The sequence below is a fragment of the Hylobates moloch genome, unplaced genomic scaffold (genome assembly GCF_009828535.3).
Source record: "Hylobates moloch isolate HMO894 unplaced genomic scaffold, HMol_V3 SCAFFOLD_1, whole genome shotgun sequence".
Classification (NCBI taxonomy): Eukaryota; Metazoa; Chordata; class Mammalia; order Primates; family Hylobatidae; genus Hylobates; species Hylobates moloch.
Genome location: NW_026652276.1, coordinates 237,855,012 through 237,870,510, shown reverse-complemented (window position 1 = coordinate 237,870,510; position 15,499 = coordinate 237,855,012). Strand labels below are relative to the sequence as shown.

Here is a 15,499-nt window from a genome sequence, read left to right as displayed (position 1 = left end):
CTTGGGAGGCTGAGGCAGGAGAATGGCATGAACCCGGGAGACAGAGTTTGCAGTGAGCCGAGATCGCGCCACTGCACTCCAGCCTGGGCGACAGAGCGAGACTGGGACTCCAAAAACAAAAAACAAAACAAAAAAAAACGTGTTTTCCACAGCAGGTTTGAATGTGGGTCAAAACACCTCTTAAAATCCTCCATTATGATAGTTATTTACTCAAATAAAAGCCGCATGAGGCAAGATTGGGCGTTTTGCAGGGAGGAGGCAGGCCAGGGGAAGGGGTGCGTTCCCCCGGAGACGCCGTCAGCAAGCTGGAGATGCGCAGTGAGGCGGCCCAGCGTCCGCCACCCACAGGAAGCCCTGGAGTGCTCCGGCCAGCTCTGCACCCCCACCCTGCGTGAGCCCCCCACGACTGCCTGCATGACTGTGGGAGCCCCGGGGAGACCTGTCCCTGCCGGGCCCGGGAACGAGGGTGGTGGGGGCCCAGGGACCTCATGGCCATCCCAGCCCCCCGTCTGCCACTGTGCGAACTGGTCGCCAGGCATCAGTCATGGAAGCCAGCGCAGACGTGAAGGCAAGAGGACGCCTGGGGGCTAGTCCAGTCACAGGAGGGAAGGGGCGGCCTCGAAGCCAGGCAGAGGGGGAACCCACACAGTCGCTTCCAAGACTGCGCCCCAGCTCGGCTTCTGGCGGGGGCTGCCCAGCTGAGTACCAGACCCCTGGGACCTGTGCTGCCCCTATGGGGTCCAGACCATGCCACCATCCTTCCCACGACATCCAGGAAGCTCCACCCTTGATGGGCCCTGAGGGACGAAGGCCAGTCCCTGCTGCCAGCCAGGTGCCCCACCTCGCTCTCCCTCCTTGCCCAGCCGTGTCCTCGGGCCGTGTCCGTCTGCTCCAGGTGACCGGCCTGGCCTCCTTGTCCCTGCTTGCCGCCAGCTGGGAGGGGGGTGCCGGGTCCCAAGACAGCTCCTGGGCCCCTTCCCTACAGAGAGGTTCGTCCCCACCACCCGCCTCTTCCTCTCGGGCCAACCTTGACCGCTGCCTGAGGCCCCAACACTCTTGGTCAGGAGAACCCGGAGGTGAAGGAACCTGGAGGAGGCTGAGGTCATGCCCAGGGGAGCGGCATGGAGGGGCGGGCCGTGGGCAGCCAGATGAGCACCAGACTCTCACCCGCGGAGGAGGCGACGGGAGCCTGTCCCTGCACTCTCAGTTCTGTCGTCCATTGCTCTGTCTGGGGGCTGTTAGTTACACAACTCTCGGCTAAGCCTCATCTTTTTATTTTTTAATAATTTTGTATTGTGGCAAAATACATGTAATAGGAAATGTACCATTTTCCCCATTCCTAAGTGCACAAGTTAGTTCCATGGTGTGAAGAGCTGCTTGGTGTCCGTCACCATCATCCATCTCCAGAACTTCCCATTCCCTAAACTGAAACTCTGTCCCCAGTAAACCAACTCCCCAGCCCCTCCCCAACCCCTGGCACCCCCCATTCGACTTTCTGCCTCTAGGAATCTGACGGCCGTGGGACTCCCTGTGAGCACAAGGACACAGCGCTCATCCTTTCCTGACCGGCGGGTCTCACAGTGTCCACAGGGCTGGTCCACGGGCAGCACTTCAGAACCCGTCCTCTGGAGGGCTGGACGCAGCCCCACTGCACAGGGAGCACGTCCATCTCTCCACCCACACACGGGATCCACTCCCTCCCCAGCTGCCGTGGCCAGTGCCGCTGTGAGCACGCGAGCGCAAACATCCGGCTAAATTGAGCCTCACAGCAGCCTATATATTCCCCAAAATAAGAAGGAAAAAAAGTATTATTACGAAAAAGAAAGGCGAAAGTGAGCCGGCACTCACCCAGCCCAACCTACCCTCACCCGGGCTCCGCCCACGCCCCCACCTCTGTCCAACAGACAGGAGCAGCCCTGGGAAGCCCTGGCCCCACAGCATCTGTGGGTAGGCCCGGGACACTGCACCCAGGCGGGGCCCAGACGGGGGAGCCCTCTGCCGTCTGCCTCTGCCTCCTGCCTGATCCACGTGAACGCAGGGAGAAGCACAGTGGCTCAGAACAGGGACAGGGCACCTCCCAGGGAGAGGGCAGAGGCAGGAGAGTGGCAGATGCCACGTGCTGCTCCCAAGCAAGTGGGTGGAGGGGCCGGGGCTCTGTAGGTCCGGGTGTCCAGAAGTCACCTGCCAGCCGGGCTCTCCCTGCAGCACCCTCAAGGGAGGCCTAGGGGCGAAGCAGGCTGGACCCCACAGCAGAGGCGGGCACAATACTAACTGGGCTGCCTGGGACCCACGCGCCAGTCAGCCAGGCCCCTCTGGGCTCACGGGGGGGCTCCATGCTCCTGAGTCTACTTCACAGGCAACAGGGGTGGCCTTCACCCCTCTTCTCTGCAAAGCCCACTGCCCTTCACCGCCTCCCCCTGCCCTGGGCCAGCAGGTGCTTGGGCCAGTCTAGGGCAGAGAGGCTCCCGGGGTGTCTGGGTGAGCGCTGCCCGTGTATGGGTGGAGCCTGAGCTCGGGGCGCTCAGGTAAGGGTGGAACCCAGGCGCACCCTCCCCCAGCTCAGGGCAGGGTCTCAGGACAGACTGCTGACCTGGGGTCCCACCGTGCATGCATCTACCTCAGGCTCTTCCCTCCACCCTCCGGGATGAAAGTCCTCAGGGTTGCTGACACTCCCCTTGGCCTCCAGCCTCGGGGTTCCTGGGGTGGACCCAGATACCCGCCTCATTAGGAGGCAGCGTTGTGGAGAGAAGTGGAGAACAGGCATCAGTGTGGATCTTTGTTTGTTTGTTTTGGAGACAAGGCTCACGGTGTCTCCCACGCGGGAGTGCAGTGGCACGGGTGAGACTCACTGCAGCCTTGAACTCCTGGTCTCAGGGGATCCTCCCGCAGTGCTGGGATGACAGGCACCAGCCACCTCTCCCGGCCTAGGCGTGGATCTGAAGCTGCAGGTCAGGTCTCTCTTCTCCCTGAATTTGGGTTTTGTAAACCAGGCACCACCTGCCCGGCTCTGGGAGGCAGCCCTGGTCCCTGCCTGCTTCCTGCCCAGGTGAACGGTAGGCTGGGCTGCACCTCCCCTGGCTGGGGGGTTCTGGCCCTGGGTTTTGCACCTACACAGGACAGCAGTGACAGTGGCAGCGCCCCAGAGCAAGGCTCCTCCTGTGTCATCCAACGGCCAGCACCTTACATGCGGCACCCCGCTCTGTCCTCTCCTCAGAAGAAACGAAGTCAGCATGGGGAGAAACCCAGGACCGCCCAGGGACGGCGAGGGCCTGCTCTTGAGGAGTCTCCAGGGCGTCACCGCCCCCTGGCCTGGGCACAGAACAGCAGCACCTCGCCAGGAACACTCAAACCCCAGCGACGAGGGGCCCAAGGCACCCAAACGTGGGAAGTCCATCTTTCCCGGGCTGCTCCCATCCCCAAATAACCTCCCGGAATCCCACGGGTGCTCACCCCGCCCAACTCTCCCCACGCCTGCGTGCCAGGACAGCGTCTGGAGCCCAGCCCCTTGGCGCCCTCGCCCTCTGAGATGCCCAACAGCCCTGCAGCCATGTGAGTGGCCTCGTCAGGACACACAGGGCCCCCACACAGCGCCAGGCCATGTCCATGCCTCACCTGCCAAGAACCACGGCTGTGGCCCTTCCTCAGTGCAACCAAAGGGCTCGCCTGGGAGGGTTCCAGATGCAATAAAAAACTGTTTTGCCAAATAAAAAGAACTGTCAGAAACCTCTAAAATATGAATCTAGGGACGCCTTCCAGGGACCCTGCTCTGTCCACAGCCAGTGTGGGCTGCAGTGGAGCTGCCCCGACCAACCCCCTGCAGAGTGGGGAAGTCTAAGGGATGGAAGGCAGGGCCCCTCTTAAGGACCAGGGCAGGCAGGGGGAGGAGTGTGTGGGGAGGAGCTCGCAGGGATGAGCCCATGGGGATGAGAGATCGTGGGGAGGATGAGTGCAGGTGGGTAGAAGCTCGCAGGCATGAGCGCTCATCTGACCTTTGACCTGGCCATCCCACTTCTGGGAATCCGCCCCAAAGACAACAGACAAGTCCAGGAAGGGACCCTGTAGGAACAAGAACCTCCTCAGAAGCAGCAAAAAAATAAATAAAACAGGATTTCCGCCCACAGGAAGTCAACCCGCAGGAGTAAGAACGGCACTTGGCTGTGATAAATTCATCTCGGTACAAAGGAATTCCATGCCACGAAAATATTCATGGAAGTCTCTATTTCCTGATGCGAAGTCTTTCCAGCAGATCGCTGGGTAAAGCACAGACTGCTGTGTGTCCACCAAGACAAGGTCTCCAGGTGGCAGGGATCTTTTCTTTGCTTTCGTATCTGCGTTTCTGGTTTTTCTACCAATGATCATGTATTCCCTGTATGTTGATTTTACTTCCAAAATTTAGAAATAAAATATTTAAAGTTAATAAAGTGAGTGGCTCTTCTCCGAGCGGACGGTGACCTGCTCCTTCGACTGCTCCCTGGTGGCACGGCTTTCTCTTGGGGCTTGGCCCTCAATGTACTCCAGTTAATTGATACTTTTGATATGGGGTAGAAGGTGCATTTCAGTTTAACCAAATGCCCAGTCAATAAGGGAAGACTTTTTTTTTTAGATAGGGTCTCACCCTGTTGCCTAGGCTGGAGCACAGTGTCATGACCACAGCTAGGTGTACATGATCCTCCCACCTCAGCCTCCGAGTAGCTGAGGCTACAGGCCTGTGCCACCACACCCAGCCAACTTTTTTATGTTTTTTTGTAGAGACAGGGTCTCACTCACTTGCCCAGGCTGGTCTGGAACTCCTGGGCGCAAGGGATCCTCCTGCCTCAGCCTCCCAAAGTGCTGGGATGACAGGCATAAGCCACCGTGCTCAACTCGGGAAGGCTTCTTTTCTGAAGACAGCAAGCTGATAAAGGCAGGATGAGTAACAGGATGAGGAGGCTGGCGTTCTGCAGCCACTCACGAATGGTAACCCCAGATGCTGCTGCACAGCAAGGCAGCGGGAGATGAACGAGCTACCAGTCTCCGAGAGTGGAAGGGCCAACACAGAGGCGAGAGACCCTCCGCGCCCTGGAGGAGCATGGCCCCAGCACCCCTACGGTGACTGCACTCAGCGTCTCCAGCAGGACCGCCAGGTGCACACGGGGCTCCCGCCGCACAGGAGGTTGCCCACATCTCCTGCCCCACACACGGGTTGTGCTGGGCCGAGATGTGTGACTGCAGGTCCTCCGGCCCCCAGGCCTGACGCCTCTCAGGAGCACAGGGGGCAGAGGATCCAGGTAAGCAACTCAGGGAGGGCAGGGGCAGGTCCGGAATGCGGCAGCTCTGCCGGTGAGGCGCACCGCCCTCCAGACGCCCAGGAATGAAAAGCAAAGGCGGGAGTGAAGGATCGCTTCATGTTTAAATATTATGTAATTAAGTTATAAATAAAAGTAACTTTTGTTTATGTTTAATGTATTGAAATGGAAGGAAAAACAAATGGCAATGAAAGCCCATTCGGACTCCCCTGAGAGCGCCTTGTTTGTGAATTTTGCTTTGGAACCATGCACATGTTTACAGCAAACATTTCTTAAATCCTAGACGTTGAAAGTAAAAGGAAATAAATGAAGCTAAGGGTCTACGGAGTTGCTGGCTTAGCCACACCAACAGGGATTATCTCAAGATTTACACATCCCAGTGTCATGGCCTGAGAAGAACCATGGGGCTGGGCGCGGGGGCTCACCCCTGTAATCCCAGCACTGGGAGGCCGAGGCGGGTAGATCACCTGAGGTCAGGAGTTCAAGACCAGCCTGGCCAACGTGGCAAAACTCCATCTCTACTAAAAATACAAAAATTAGCTGGGCGTGGTGGTGCATGCCTGGGAGGCTAAGACAGGAGAATCGGTTGAACTGGGAGACAGAGGTTGCAGTGAGTGGAGATCACGCCATTGCACTTTAGCCTGGGCAACAGAGCGAGACTCCGTCTCAAAAAAAACAAAAAAACATGATGGGGATAGGATGCAGATACACAAGAGGGGTGGGCGCTGTGCACCTCTGGGCCAGGGGGAGGGAGTCATTTCTACAGTTACCTGTTCCACACACACAGTTTGGGCATTAAGATCTTTCATAATAAAAGAGACCTAATACACATGACAACTAAATGCAATGTGTAGTCTTGACTGAAGTCTAGTTTAAAAACATTACAGGCCGGGGAGACTGATTTGAGTAACAATGAAACTCCAGTCTCCTGCAAAAAAACAAAAACAAACAAAAAAATTACGGGCCAGGCACAGTGGTTCACGCCTGTAATCTCAATACTTTGGGAGGCTGAGGCAGGCAGATTGCTTGAGCTCAGGAGTTTGAGACCAGCCTGGATGATACGGTGAAACCCTGTCTCTATAAAAAATTTCAAAATTAGCCAGGCATGGTGGCAAATCTGTAGCCCCAGCGTCTTGGGAGGCTGAGGTGGGAGTATCGCTCGAGTCCAGGAGATCAAGGTACAGTGTGCTATGACTGAACCACTGCACTCCAGCCTGGGTGCCAAAGCCAGACTCTGCCTCAAAAAAGAAAAGAATAAAACTAAATAGTTTCTGAAAATGGACTGGGAAGTAGCTGGCATGGGGGAATTACTAATTTTCTGAGGTGTGATAACGGTGCCACGGCTCTCCCGCCTAGGTGACAGAGACTCCATTGCAAAAAAACAAACACAAACAAAACGTGTTAAACGCAGGTGTGGTTATTCACATCATGGTCCCACTTTTCCAGGCCTCCGAACAAAAGAGCAGAGAGCTCTCCCTGGTGACGGCGCCATGTCCTGGTTCTGATTCTGTCTCCAGCTGTGCAACCCGCATGAGGGAAGGCACATGGGACCCCAGGTTAGGGTTAGGGTGTGAATGTTTCAGGATGTTTAAATGTATTTACTTACGGAAAGTGGGTTCTGCAGCCCTTCGTGCCCCTGACAAAAGTGAACGGCGTACAGGGTGGCCCTGGGGTTGGCAGTGGGGTGGCCAGGAAGCCCCATTGTGGTCCTGACACCCCCAGGACCCCCCACCCCAGTCCCACAACTGCAGTCCCTGCCACACTGTCCACAGCCCCCCTGCCTCCCACCTACCAGCATCTCACTGCCTTCCCCATCCCCCGCAGGGCCCCCAGTGCTTGGGACGTCACAAAGGTGATGACAGGTGCCACACTCCCCCTTACCATCATCTCAGCAGCTGCCGAGCACACCCAGGGACCGGGCTCCCTCTCCACCCCCTCAGCAGATGCTGGCATAAGCTGCCATGGGCTCTGTCTGCACAATGGCACTCCTGAACACGCCCTAGGGGGATGGGGCAGTGGGCACAGGGGTTGGGTAGACCCCAACAGCCCTCCTCACCTGAGAAGCAGATATCTACCTGCTGGCCATGCACCTGCCGGGCTCCATGGACACCAGCTCCCTCTTCCTCCTGGGGTTGGGGTCTCTCCCTCTCAGCGATGGGAGGACCCACCGGTGACATAAGCTGACCCGGCAGCCAGGCCGTGTGAAGACGGGGCTCTGGCCGCTTTGCCGAGAGCCTGTCTTGTGTGTGGCCTGGCTTGTCTGGAAGGCGCTCGAGGCTCTGTCCACGTTCCCTAGCTGTGTCCCTGCTGAGGCAGCCGGGCCACGCTCCTGGGACGCCCTGAGGGTCAAGTGAGCAGGGTTGAGGGCACAACAGTCACCTCTAAACCTGTCGAACCACCTGCCTCCCTCGCCACAAGCTCAGCAGCAGATTCTGGGATCTGAGCGGTTGAGAAGGACTAATCTTGTTTTAAAAACACCCCCGACCCCAGCCTGCAAGGCGACTTACTGCACCACCTTCTCCTGTCACCAGGAAGGCCGGACGCCAGGACGTCAGCACTGAGTGCATGTCTGGCCCTGTCTTGGTCGCCGGCAGAGCCAGGGTGAGTCGACGAGGTTTTCCTCTCGGGACCCTCAATATCTCCTGCGAAGGCTGCGGGAGTTTCCACCTCATGTGTGCGTTCCACCTCGCAAGAGGCAGTTTCCACCTCATCTGTGCATTGGGGCGTTAGTTTGTTGTTGTTGTTGTTTTGAGACGGAGTCTCGCTCTCTCTCCCAGGCTGGAGTGCAGTGGCGCAATCTGGACTCACTGCAAGCTCCGCCTCCCGGGTTCACGCCATTCTCCTGCCTCAGCCTCCCGAGGAGCTGGGACTACAGGCGCCCGCCACCACGCCCGGCTAATTTTTTGTGTTTTTTAGTAGAGATGGGGTTTCACCGTGTTAGCCAGGATGGTCTGGATCTCCTGACCTCATGATCCACCCACTTCGGCCTCCCAAAGTGCTGGGATTACAGGCGTGAGCCACCGCGCCCGGCCTTTTTTTTTTCCTGAGATGGAGTCTCGTTCTGTCTCCCAGGCTAGAGTGCAGTGGTGTGATCTTGGCTCACTGCAAGCTCCGCCTCCCTGGTTCAAGAAATTCTCCTGCCTCAGCCTCCCGAGTAGCTGGGATTGTAGGCGTGTGCCACCACACCCGGCTAATTTTTTGTATTTTTAGTAGAGATGGGGTTTCACCATATTGGCCAGGCTAGTCTTGAACTCCTGACCTCAGGTGATCTGCCCACCTTGCCCTCCCAAAGTGCTGGGATTACGGGTGTGAGCCACTTTGCCCAGCTGGGGATGTTAGCTTTAAAGTCATGTTTTTACCTTACAGTGACGCATTTCAGAAGCAAGCCTTCTGCCTGCAAAACACCACTTTATCCTTCATAATTATAATGTTGAAGAACTGCTTTTATTTTTAATCAGTCTTAACAGTGCAACTTACTGGCGCTTACAAAGGACGGCAGGCAAGCTGTATTCAATATGCTTATGTTTTATTTATGTAGGTGGCACGTGTTTAGGGTTACATTGTCCACAGAAAGCATCAAATACCCACCCCTCTCCCCACCAAAACCAAATAAACAAAGACAACTCTTTGGCAAAGTTGTGTTAAATAAAATCACAGGTCACACTTGTTTCTGGATCCCAAGCCTGGGTCACTGCTACATGGATTGCGCCAAAACATTCCCAGCTTCAACACTGCTAGATTAAAATTGCTGGCATTTTAAAATCACATCAAAGCTTTTCACAATGCCCTCAAGTCCAAGAGGACAAAGGAGAAAGCAACATGAACAGCAGATCCTCATGTGAAAGGGAAGGGAAGTCACTGAGAGGGAGCATGCAGGGAAGAAGTCAAGGCAGCCCTGAAATTCTACTCCGTGCTCAATAAAAACAAAAAGTGAAGAAGCAATACATCATGCAAATGAAATAATGTCCGGAAGTGGGCACATCTCGTTAGAATGAAGTGACTTTCCGAAGGAGTCAATGTTCGCGAACCGAAACATTAGTTCAACCTCCTTGCGCCGTCTCTGGGTGTTTTGCGCATGTGTAAATACCGGCCCGTTTTCCCCAGCACAGCCCTAGCCCATGGACACTAGGGAGCGTGCCGCTGAGCAAAAAATTTTTGCTAAAAATAGTTAGCAAAAATCCAAGAAAAAAATATGGAATCTAGCAAAACCTACACCATATTTGAAGTTGAATTTGCACTACCTGCAGAGGATGAAAATTAAAAGAGTAAACAGAAGGAATGATTTTACATCTGATGTGATTCACGACAGCCTTCTATTCGTGTGGCTGGATTGCTCTGAGGAAAAGGTGCCCTGATGGGCAGGATTCAATGTGTCACTTGCAATATTCTCTAAGTTACACTCTACTGAATTACCTTCTAATTCCAAACACTACACCGCCACAGAAAGCCTCGTTTCATGAATGTTACTCAGTTAGCTAGAAATATTCCAGCAGCATGCGGAGTGGTGGAGTAGCCGAAAAGAATGAAGAGGATCCGGAAGCACTAGAGGAAAATGCTAGCAGATTGAGAGCTGGAGAGAAGCAGAGAGTCGCGGCCGCATCCCAAACGTCTATCCCCGCCACCCGTGCCGTCAGCCCCGTCTCCTGACCCTGCTCTGACTGATCCGTGATTGCATAATCCTGCCGAGCGAGTGTGGCCTCGAGACAGTCCTGACCGACGCTGCTACCTAGCGCGTGTGCACGACCGCATGCCGAGCACGGTGGAGCGCCAGCGTCTGGGGTGCACCGCGTGCCTCAAATCCAGTCTAGTGATTGCCTTTGGTCGACTTCTTCTTCTTCGACTCCTCTCTCTGCTTCTGCTTCTTCCTCTTGCCACCTTCTTTCAATCCTAAGGAAACACGGCTTGTAAAACACTGTGCGGAACAGCACTGCTTCCCCAGCAAGAGCCAAATATGTTTTCTAAATATCTCCCCATGTTAAGAACAAAAAGCAACAAAATGAAGTCGTCTATCTTGGCCACACCTAAACCTCAAAATGGGCGCTGACTTTCCAAGGTGCACGTTGAGAACTGCTCACACTTCCCAGAGAGCTTCACCACCCTGCAGAGAAGTGAGGACTCCCACCTACCCGAGTTCCGCCCAGCGGCAGAGCTAGAAGCCCACCCTGGGCACGGCTGCACCTCAGTCCCGAAACCCCGCCCTGGGCTCTCCTTCAGAACACACACTGGGCCTGTGCAAAGGCGTGCCCACCTGTGGGGAGGGTGTCCACAGGTGTCTCCTCCGCTTCCCCCGCTGGCCACAGTGCAGCCTTTCTGCAGGCAAAGCCTTGGTGTGGACTGGCCTCACGTTTGCGGGCTCTGTGCCATCCAGCGTGAGAAAGTCCCATTTCTTATTGAGTAAAGTCTTTCATTTCCCTGTTGCTAAAGTCAACGGCTGACACTGACTGATCAGCTGAAGCGCACGGAGAAAGACGCCCACCCTCTGAACATCTGATCCAACGCGCCAGAAATAAACACCTCTGGATTCATTTCTGCAGAAGTTGTCTCGAACTCAGTGTGTGCCAACGTGGGTGCAGGAAACAGGCCTGATGTTGAATTTGGCCACAAATGTCAACATGACTGGGCACAGGGAACATGGCCAGCAGCAGGCAGGGCAGGCCTGGGTCCCACACGCACGGGCCCTCGACCTGCCAGAACTCTCCAAAGACCCACACAACTTCACATGGTGGCATCGGGCCTCACAGGGAGGAGCCAGCTCACAGCCCTCTCGGGGGCCTGAGGACCTGCCCACACTCAGGACTCGCCCCAGAGAATCACAATCATGGTGGGCCGGCCGCCGGGCTCCAATCAGATGCATTCCACACCCAGCTGAGGGGCCGCCACGCTGACCAACACGTCACACGTGCAAGTCCACTGAGTGTGGCTCACGCATGTCCTGGACCACAGTGGGGCAAACACATGTGGACTTTCAACTGTGCCGTGGCTCTCACCACTGAGCACTGCCTGGACCCCGACAGTTCTCCACGAGAGAGGGACAAGCCTGCAGATCCAGTCCATACCCCACCCACAACCACACCACACCACAACCACACCACACCACACCCGCCTGTGGCCGGTGCACAGTGGAGGCTGCCACCTTCCTTGCCAGCCGAGCGAGTCCTAACCGCCCTACGGGAGCAGCACGAGATGCACATTCTGTGAACCGCCAAGCTTTCCACATGCTGCATATTTAGAAAATGTGCCTCAAGTTACAGTTACGGAAAGAAAGAAAGAACAGAGAGAGAGGCCTGTGTGCCGCTGGCGGCTGCAGAGGCCGCTGAGTACCTGCTTCCAAAGCGGGGAGGCAGCTCTGCGGAAAACGCAGAGGAAAGGAAGCGGGAGGAAGCCAGGAGACCCCCGTCGCGAGGAGCCAGCTCTTGGAGGCTGTGTCCCTCAGGGGATCCTCGTGCCCCAGGACCCAAGGGACCCCGTGGGATGGGGGCGGGGTGAGGGGTCAGCACCGCCGGCGGTTCCTCCGCTTCAGCAAAGCAAACTTTACCAAGACCCCAGAACAAAGGGAGTCATAGGAACTCCTTTAAAGCAACTGCTGCCGCTGGTCCTTTATGAGTTAGGGACGGAAAGCCTGAGGTGACCACACTGCAGTCGCCCTCACCCCCCTGGGGCTGCCGGGATGGTGGGCAGGGGCGGGTCCGCTACAAGGAAACCACTTTCTGGTGTTCTTCAAAACTCCAATATTGCCGGGCGCGGTGGCTCATGCCTGTAATCCCAGTACTTTGGGAGGCTGAAGCAGGGGAATCACCTGAGGTCAGGAGTTCGAGACCAGCCAGTCCAACATGGAGAAACCACATCTCTACTAAAAATACAAAAATGAGCCAGACATGGTGGCGAGCGCCTGTAGTTCCAGCCACTCGGGAGGTGAGGCAGGAAAATCGCTGGAACCCTTGAGGCGGAGGTTGCAGTGAGCCGAGATCACGCCACTGCACTCCAGCCTGGGCAACAGAATGAGACTGTCTCAAAAAAAAAAAAAAAAAAAAAAAAAAGTCCAAAATTGAAGTGAGAAAAACAGAGCAGGCCTTCCTGTCACCTGAACCTCCTGCAAATCAGACATGGCCTTGGGCACTGGCTCGCGGGCTCTGGGCCTTCGTGGGACCGCCAGCCTCAGGCACAGTCCACAGAGGCATGCTCTCCCACCAGTGACTACTTAAAAACTTGTCCTGATAGAAAACGACTTCTGGGTTGGCCGGGCGCGGTGGCTCACGCCTGTAATCCCAGCACTTTGGGAGGCCAAGGCGGGCGGATCACGAGGTCAGAAGATCGAGACCATCCTGGCTAACACGGTGAAACCTCGTATCTACTAAAAATACAAAAAAAAATTAGCCGGGCGTGGTGGCGGGTGCCTGTAGTCCCAGCTACCCAGCTACTCGGGAGGCTGAGGCAGGGGAATGGTGTGAACCCGGGAGGTGGAGCTTGCAGTGAGCTGAGATCATGCCACTGCACTCCAGCCTGGGAGACAGAGCGAGACTCCGTTTCAAAAAAAAAAAAAAAGAAAACGACTTCTGGAAACGTTGAAAACCCTTAAGGACAAATACACAAATTAGTTTCATTAAAAAGATAAACTTCGAGCTGCTGAAGCTGAGGGCAGGGCTAGATCCCCATCTGCAGTTCTGAGAGCTCCATGTTGTGCTTCACAAAAAGGGAGACGTTCTACAGCGTTCCAGGGCAGGCTGCTTTCCTCAGCCAAAAAAATAAAGGACCTGCTTTATTCTTTCTTTCCTGTTCAGTCATTTTACTTTTCCTTTTTTCACAGTTACGTGTTCTTGATATTCCTAGCGTATGTGTGCAATTCACAAACACAAAACATCGCTCGGCCTTTCCAAAGCCTGAGTGAGTACCCGGTGGGTTCCCGGTGGTGCCTCTCCTCTGAACGAAGGCAGAGCGAGCGCGGCAAATGCCAGCCACGGGGACCCCGCACCACGCAGCAGGGACAGGTGCTCCCCGCCGACCCGCTGCTCCGCTGACTGGGATGGGGCACCCCCTGCACCCCGCGCTCCCCAACATTCCTGCTTCCACTGGCTGCACCCGTTGTCAATCACACCAGACACAAGGAGGGGAAATTCTCACAGAAGCAGTACGCTCGGTATTTTGAGGGGTGCATCTCAAGTGAGAGCTCATTTCCAGCCTAAAAAAATCATGCCCTAGAACCGCCCAGGCCTGGGGGCTGCACACCTGGCTGTGACTCCATGAGCGGAAGCTCGCTCACTCCTGGGAGCTCCGATAGGACCGGTCAGAAGGCTGGAGGCCAAAGCGGGGGCCATCAATACTGCCGGGTGGCTGGTCTCCTCACTGGATTCCTTTTACGGGAACTTTGCCCAGGACATGCAAATCCCGCAAAAAGATGACAGTGGGATCTTCCAGGCACCCAGAGGCCTGGCCGAGAGTCATGGGTTTTCTGTGACAAGGGGCTTCAGGGAAGGTGAGACCTTCAGTGATGCAGAAATGCAGCAAACCAGTATCCTGACTCAGGAGCCTGTGTTAGCGCTACAAAGTCCACTCGTCAGAACACCCAGCAGGCTGGAGCTGAGGGGTCTGCACCCGTGTGACTTTGTCACTCCCACACTAGCACGTGCCCTTGTCTGTAAACATGTACAGTTGTTCGGATTTGGTGGTGCAGGTGCTCTGATCCCTACACAGTGAGCGAGCCTGCAGGGGCAGAGGCTTGCTCAACCTCTTCCTTGTCACCCACCAGCGCCCTGACACCGGAGTTGGTGACTGAGTCGCAAATGGCCTCTGCAGAGAGCAAAACCACCCTGCTTTGCAATTTCACTCCAGTTCTGTCTCCAACTCTGCAGTGGTTTCTTGACTCATCCTTTGAGTCAGCTTTGTCATCTCTCACTAAGAACTTAAGTAAAAGTCTCCGACGTGTTCATTATATATTTGTATAAAAATCACGTCTTTAAATCTTTGATGGTTACTTTGGTGTCTTCAAGATCTCATGAAGTGATGTAAAAAAAGGAAAGGAAAGAGAGGAAAAGCCGCAGGACGGAAGATCCACAAAGAGGATCTGGGCAGAAACAAAAGCCATCGCTGGCCTCTTTGCTGTAAGGATTTGTGTTGAGCAGTCAACCAGTTTTCCCCCTCAGAAACGGTGTATGGCAGGGAAGCCGAGGGTACAAACTGGCAAAGCCGTGAGGCGTGGGGAGAACAGCGCCTGCCTGCCCATATCAGTCCCGCCCACAGCCACAGCCACAGGCGCTGACGGCCCGGGAGGAGAAGACCGGCCCAGTTCCCATATACAGGTGTGGCCTCGGGCCTGCGGTGGGTGCTGTTCCAGGAGCCTCACCACACTTTAAACATGGCTCCCCCCAGGGGCCCACACCTGCACACCACATTCTCGGGGCCTGGGAAATCACAAGGCCCCTGGCAGGCCAGGCTTCCGGTGGCCTCCTAACCCCAGTGGTTCAGGGACACCACAGCTACGACCCTGCTCTATCCTGCACTTTGCAAAGACCCATCGACAAACAGTGCGCCCTCCCTATGGCCATCAGACCCTTCAGTACCAGAAGCGCACAACAGACCCTGGGGAGCGTCCCCAATGCCCGCTCAGCGCAGGGATCCCGGGGAGCTTCCCCCACGCCCGCTCAGTGCAGGGATCCTGGGGAGCCTCCCCCACGCCCGCTCAGCCCGCTCAGTGCAGGGATCCTGGGAGCCTCCCCCACGCCCGCTCAGTGCAGGGATCCTGGGGAGCCTCCCCAACCCCACCCAGTGAAGGGGGAGTGCTTTCTGGGTGCATGCAGCCTGCAACTGCCTCTGTCTGTCACTCAATGACACAGCACAGACTCACACGGCAAAAGCGAGCGCAGCACGGCAGGTGGGCGGCCGGCTCGGGGGGCTGCCGTGCCCACCCACAGGCAGTACGTCCTGAGGCTCTCACGGCTGGGGGTGCACCTTCCGTCCTCCTCGGAAGCGTAACCGGCAACTGTGCTTCATCCGAGAAGGGCTGGAAGGGGCTAATTTTTCAATAGAAAGTTCCATGAAGGGAAAAGGAGAGACGCTCCCCCCTTCTTTTCATGTCCTGCTTAGACAGTGCTGTTCGGCCCAAGTCCACAGAAGTCACCTCACGACATCCGCTTCAGTGCCCCAAACCCAGAGATCAGCCATGCATGTCTTCCTGCGCGACATGAGCGGCTGGGGTCACCTCACTGCGTGCGGTGATAAGA

The 15,499-nt window shown here is 56.0% G+C and overlaps 1 protein-coding gene across 1 annotated transcript in view; it reads right to left on the bottom strand.

Moving 5' to 3' along the window:
• Positions 1–8,830: 8,830 nt before the first annotated feature.
• The window catches only part of DNAJB6 (DnaJ heat shock protein family (Hsp40) member B6), an 80,858-nt gene continuing 74,189 nt past the window's right edge, over positions 8,831–15,499 (bottom strand). Inside the window, exon 10 of the mRNA XM_058428598.1 lies at positions 8,831–10,172. Coding sequence (XP_058284581.1) covers positions 10,090–10,172 — 83 coding nt within the window. The 3' untranslated portion in view covers positions 8,831–10,089. The remainder of the gene's footprint in view (positions 10,173–15,499) is intronic.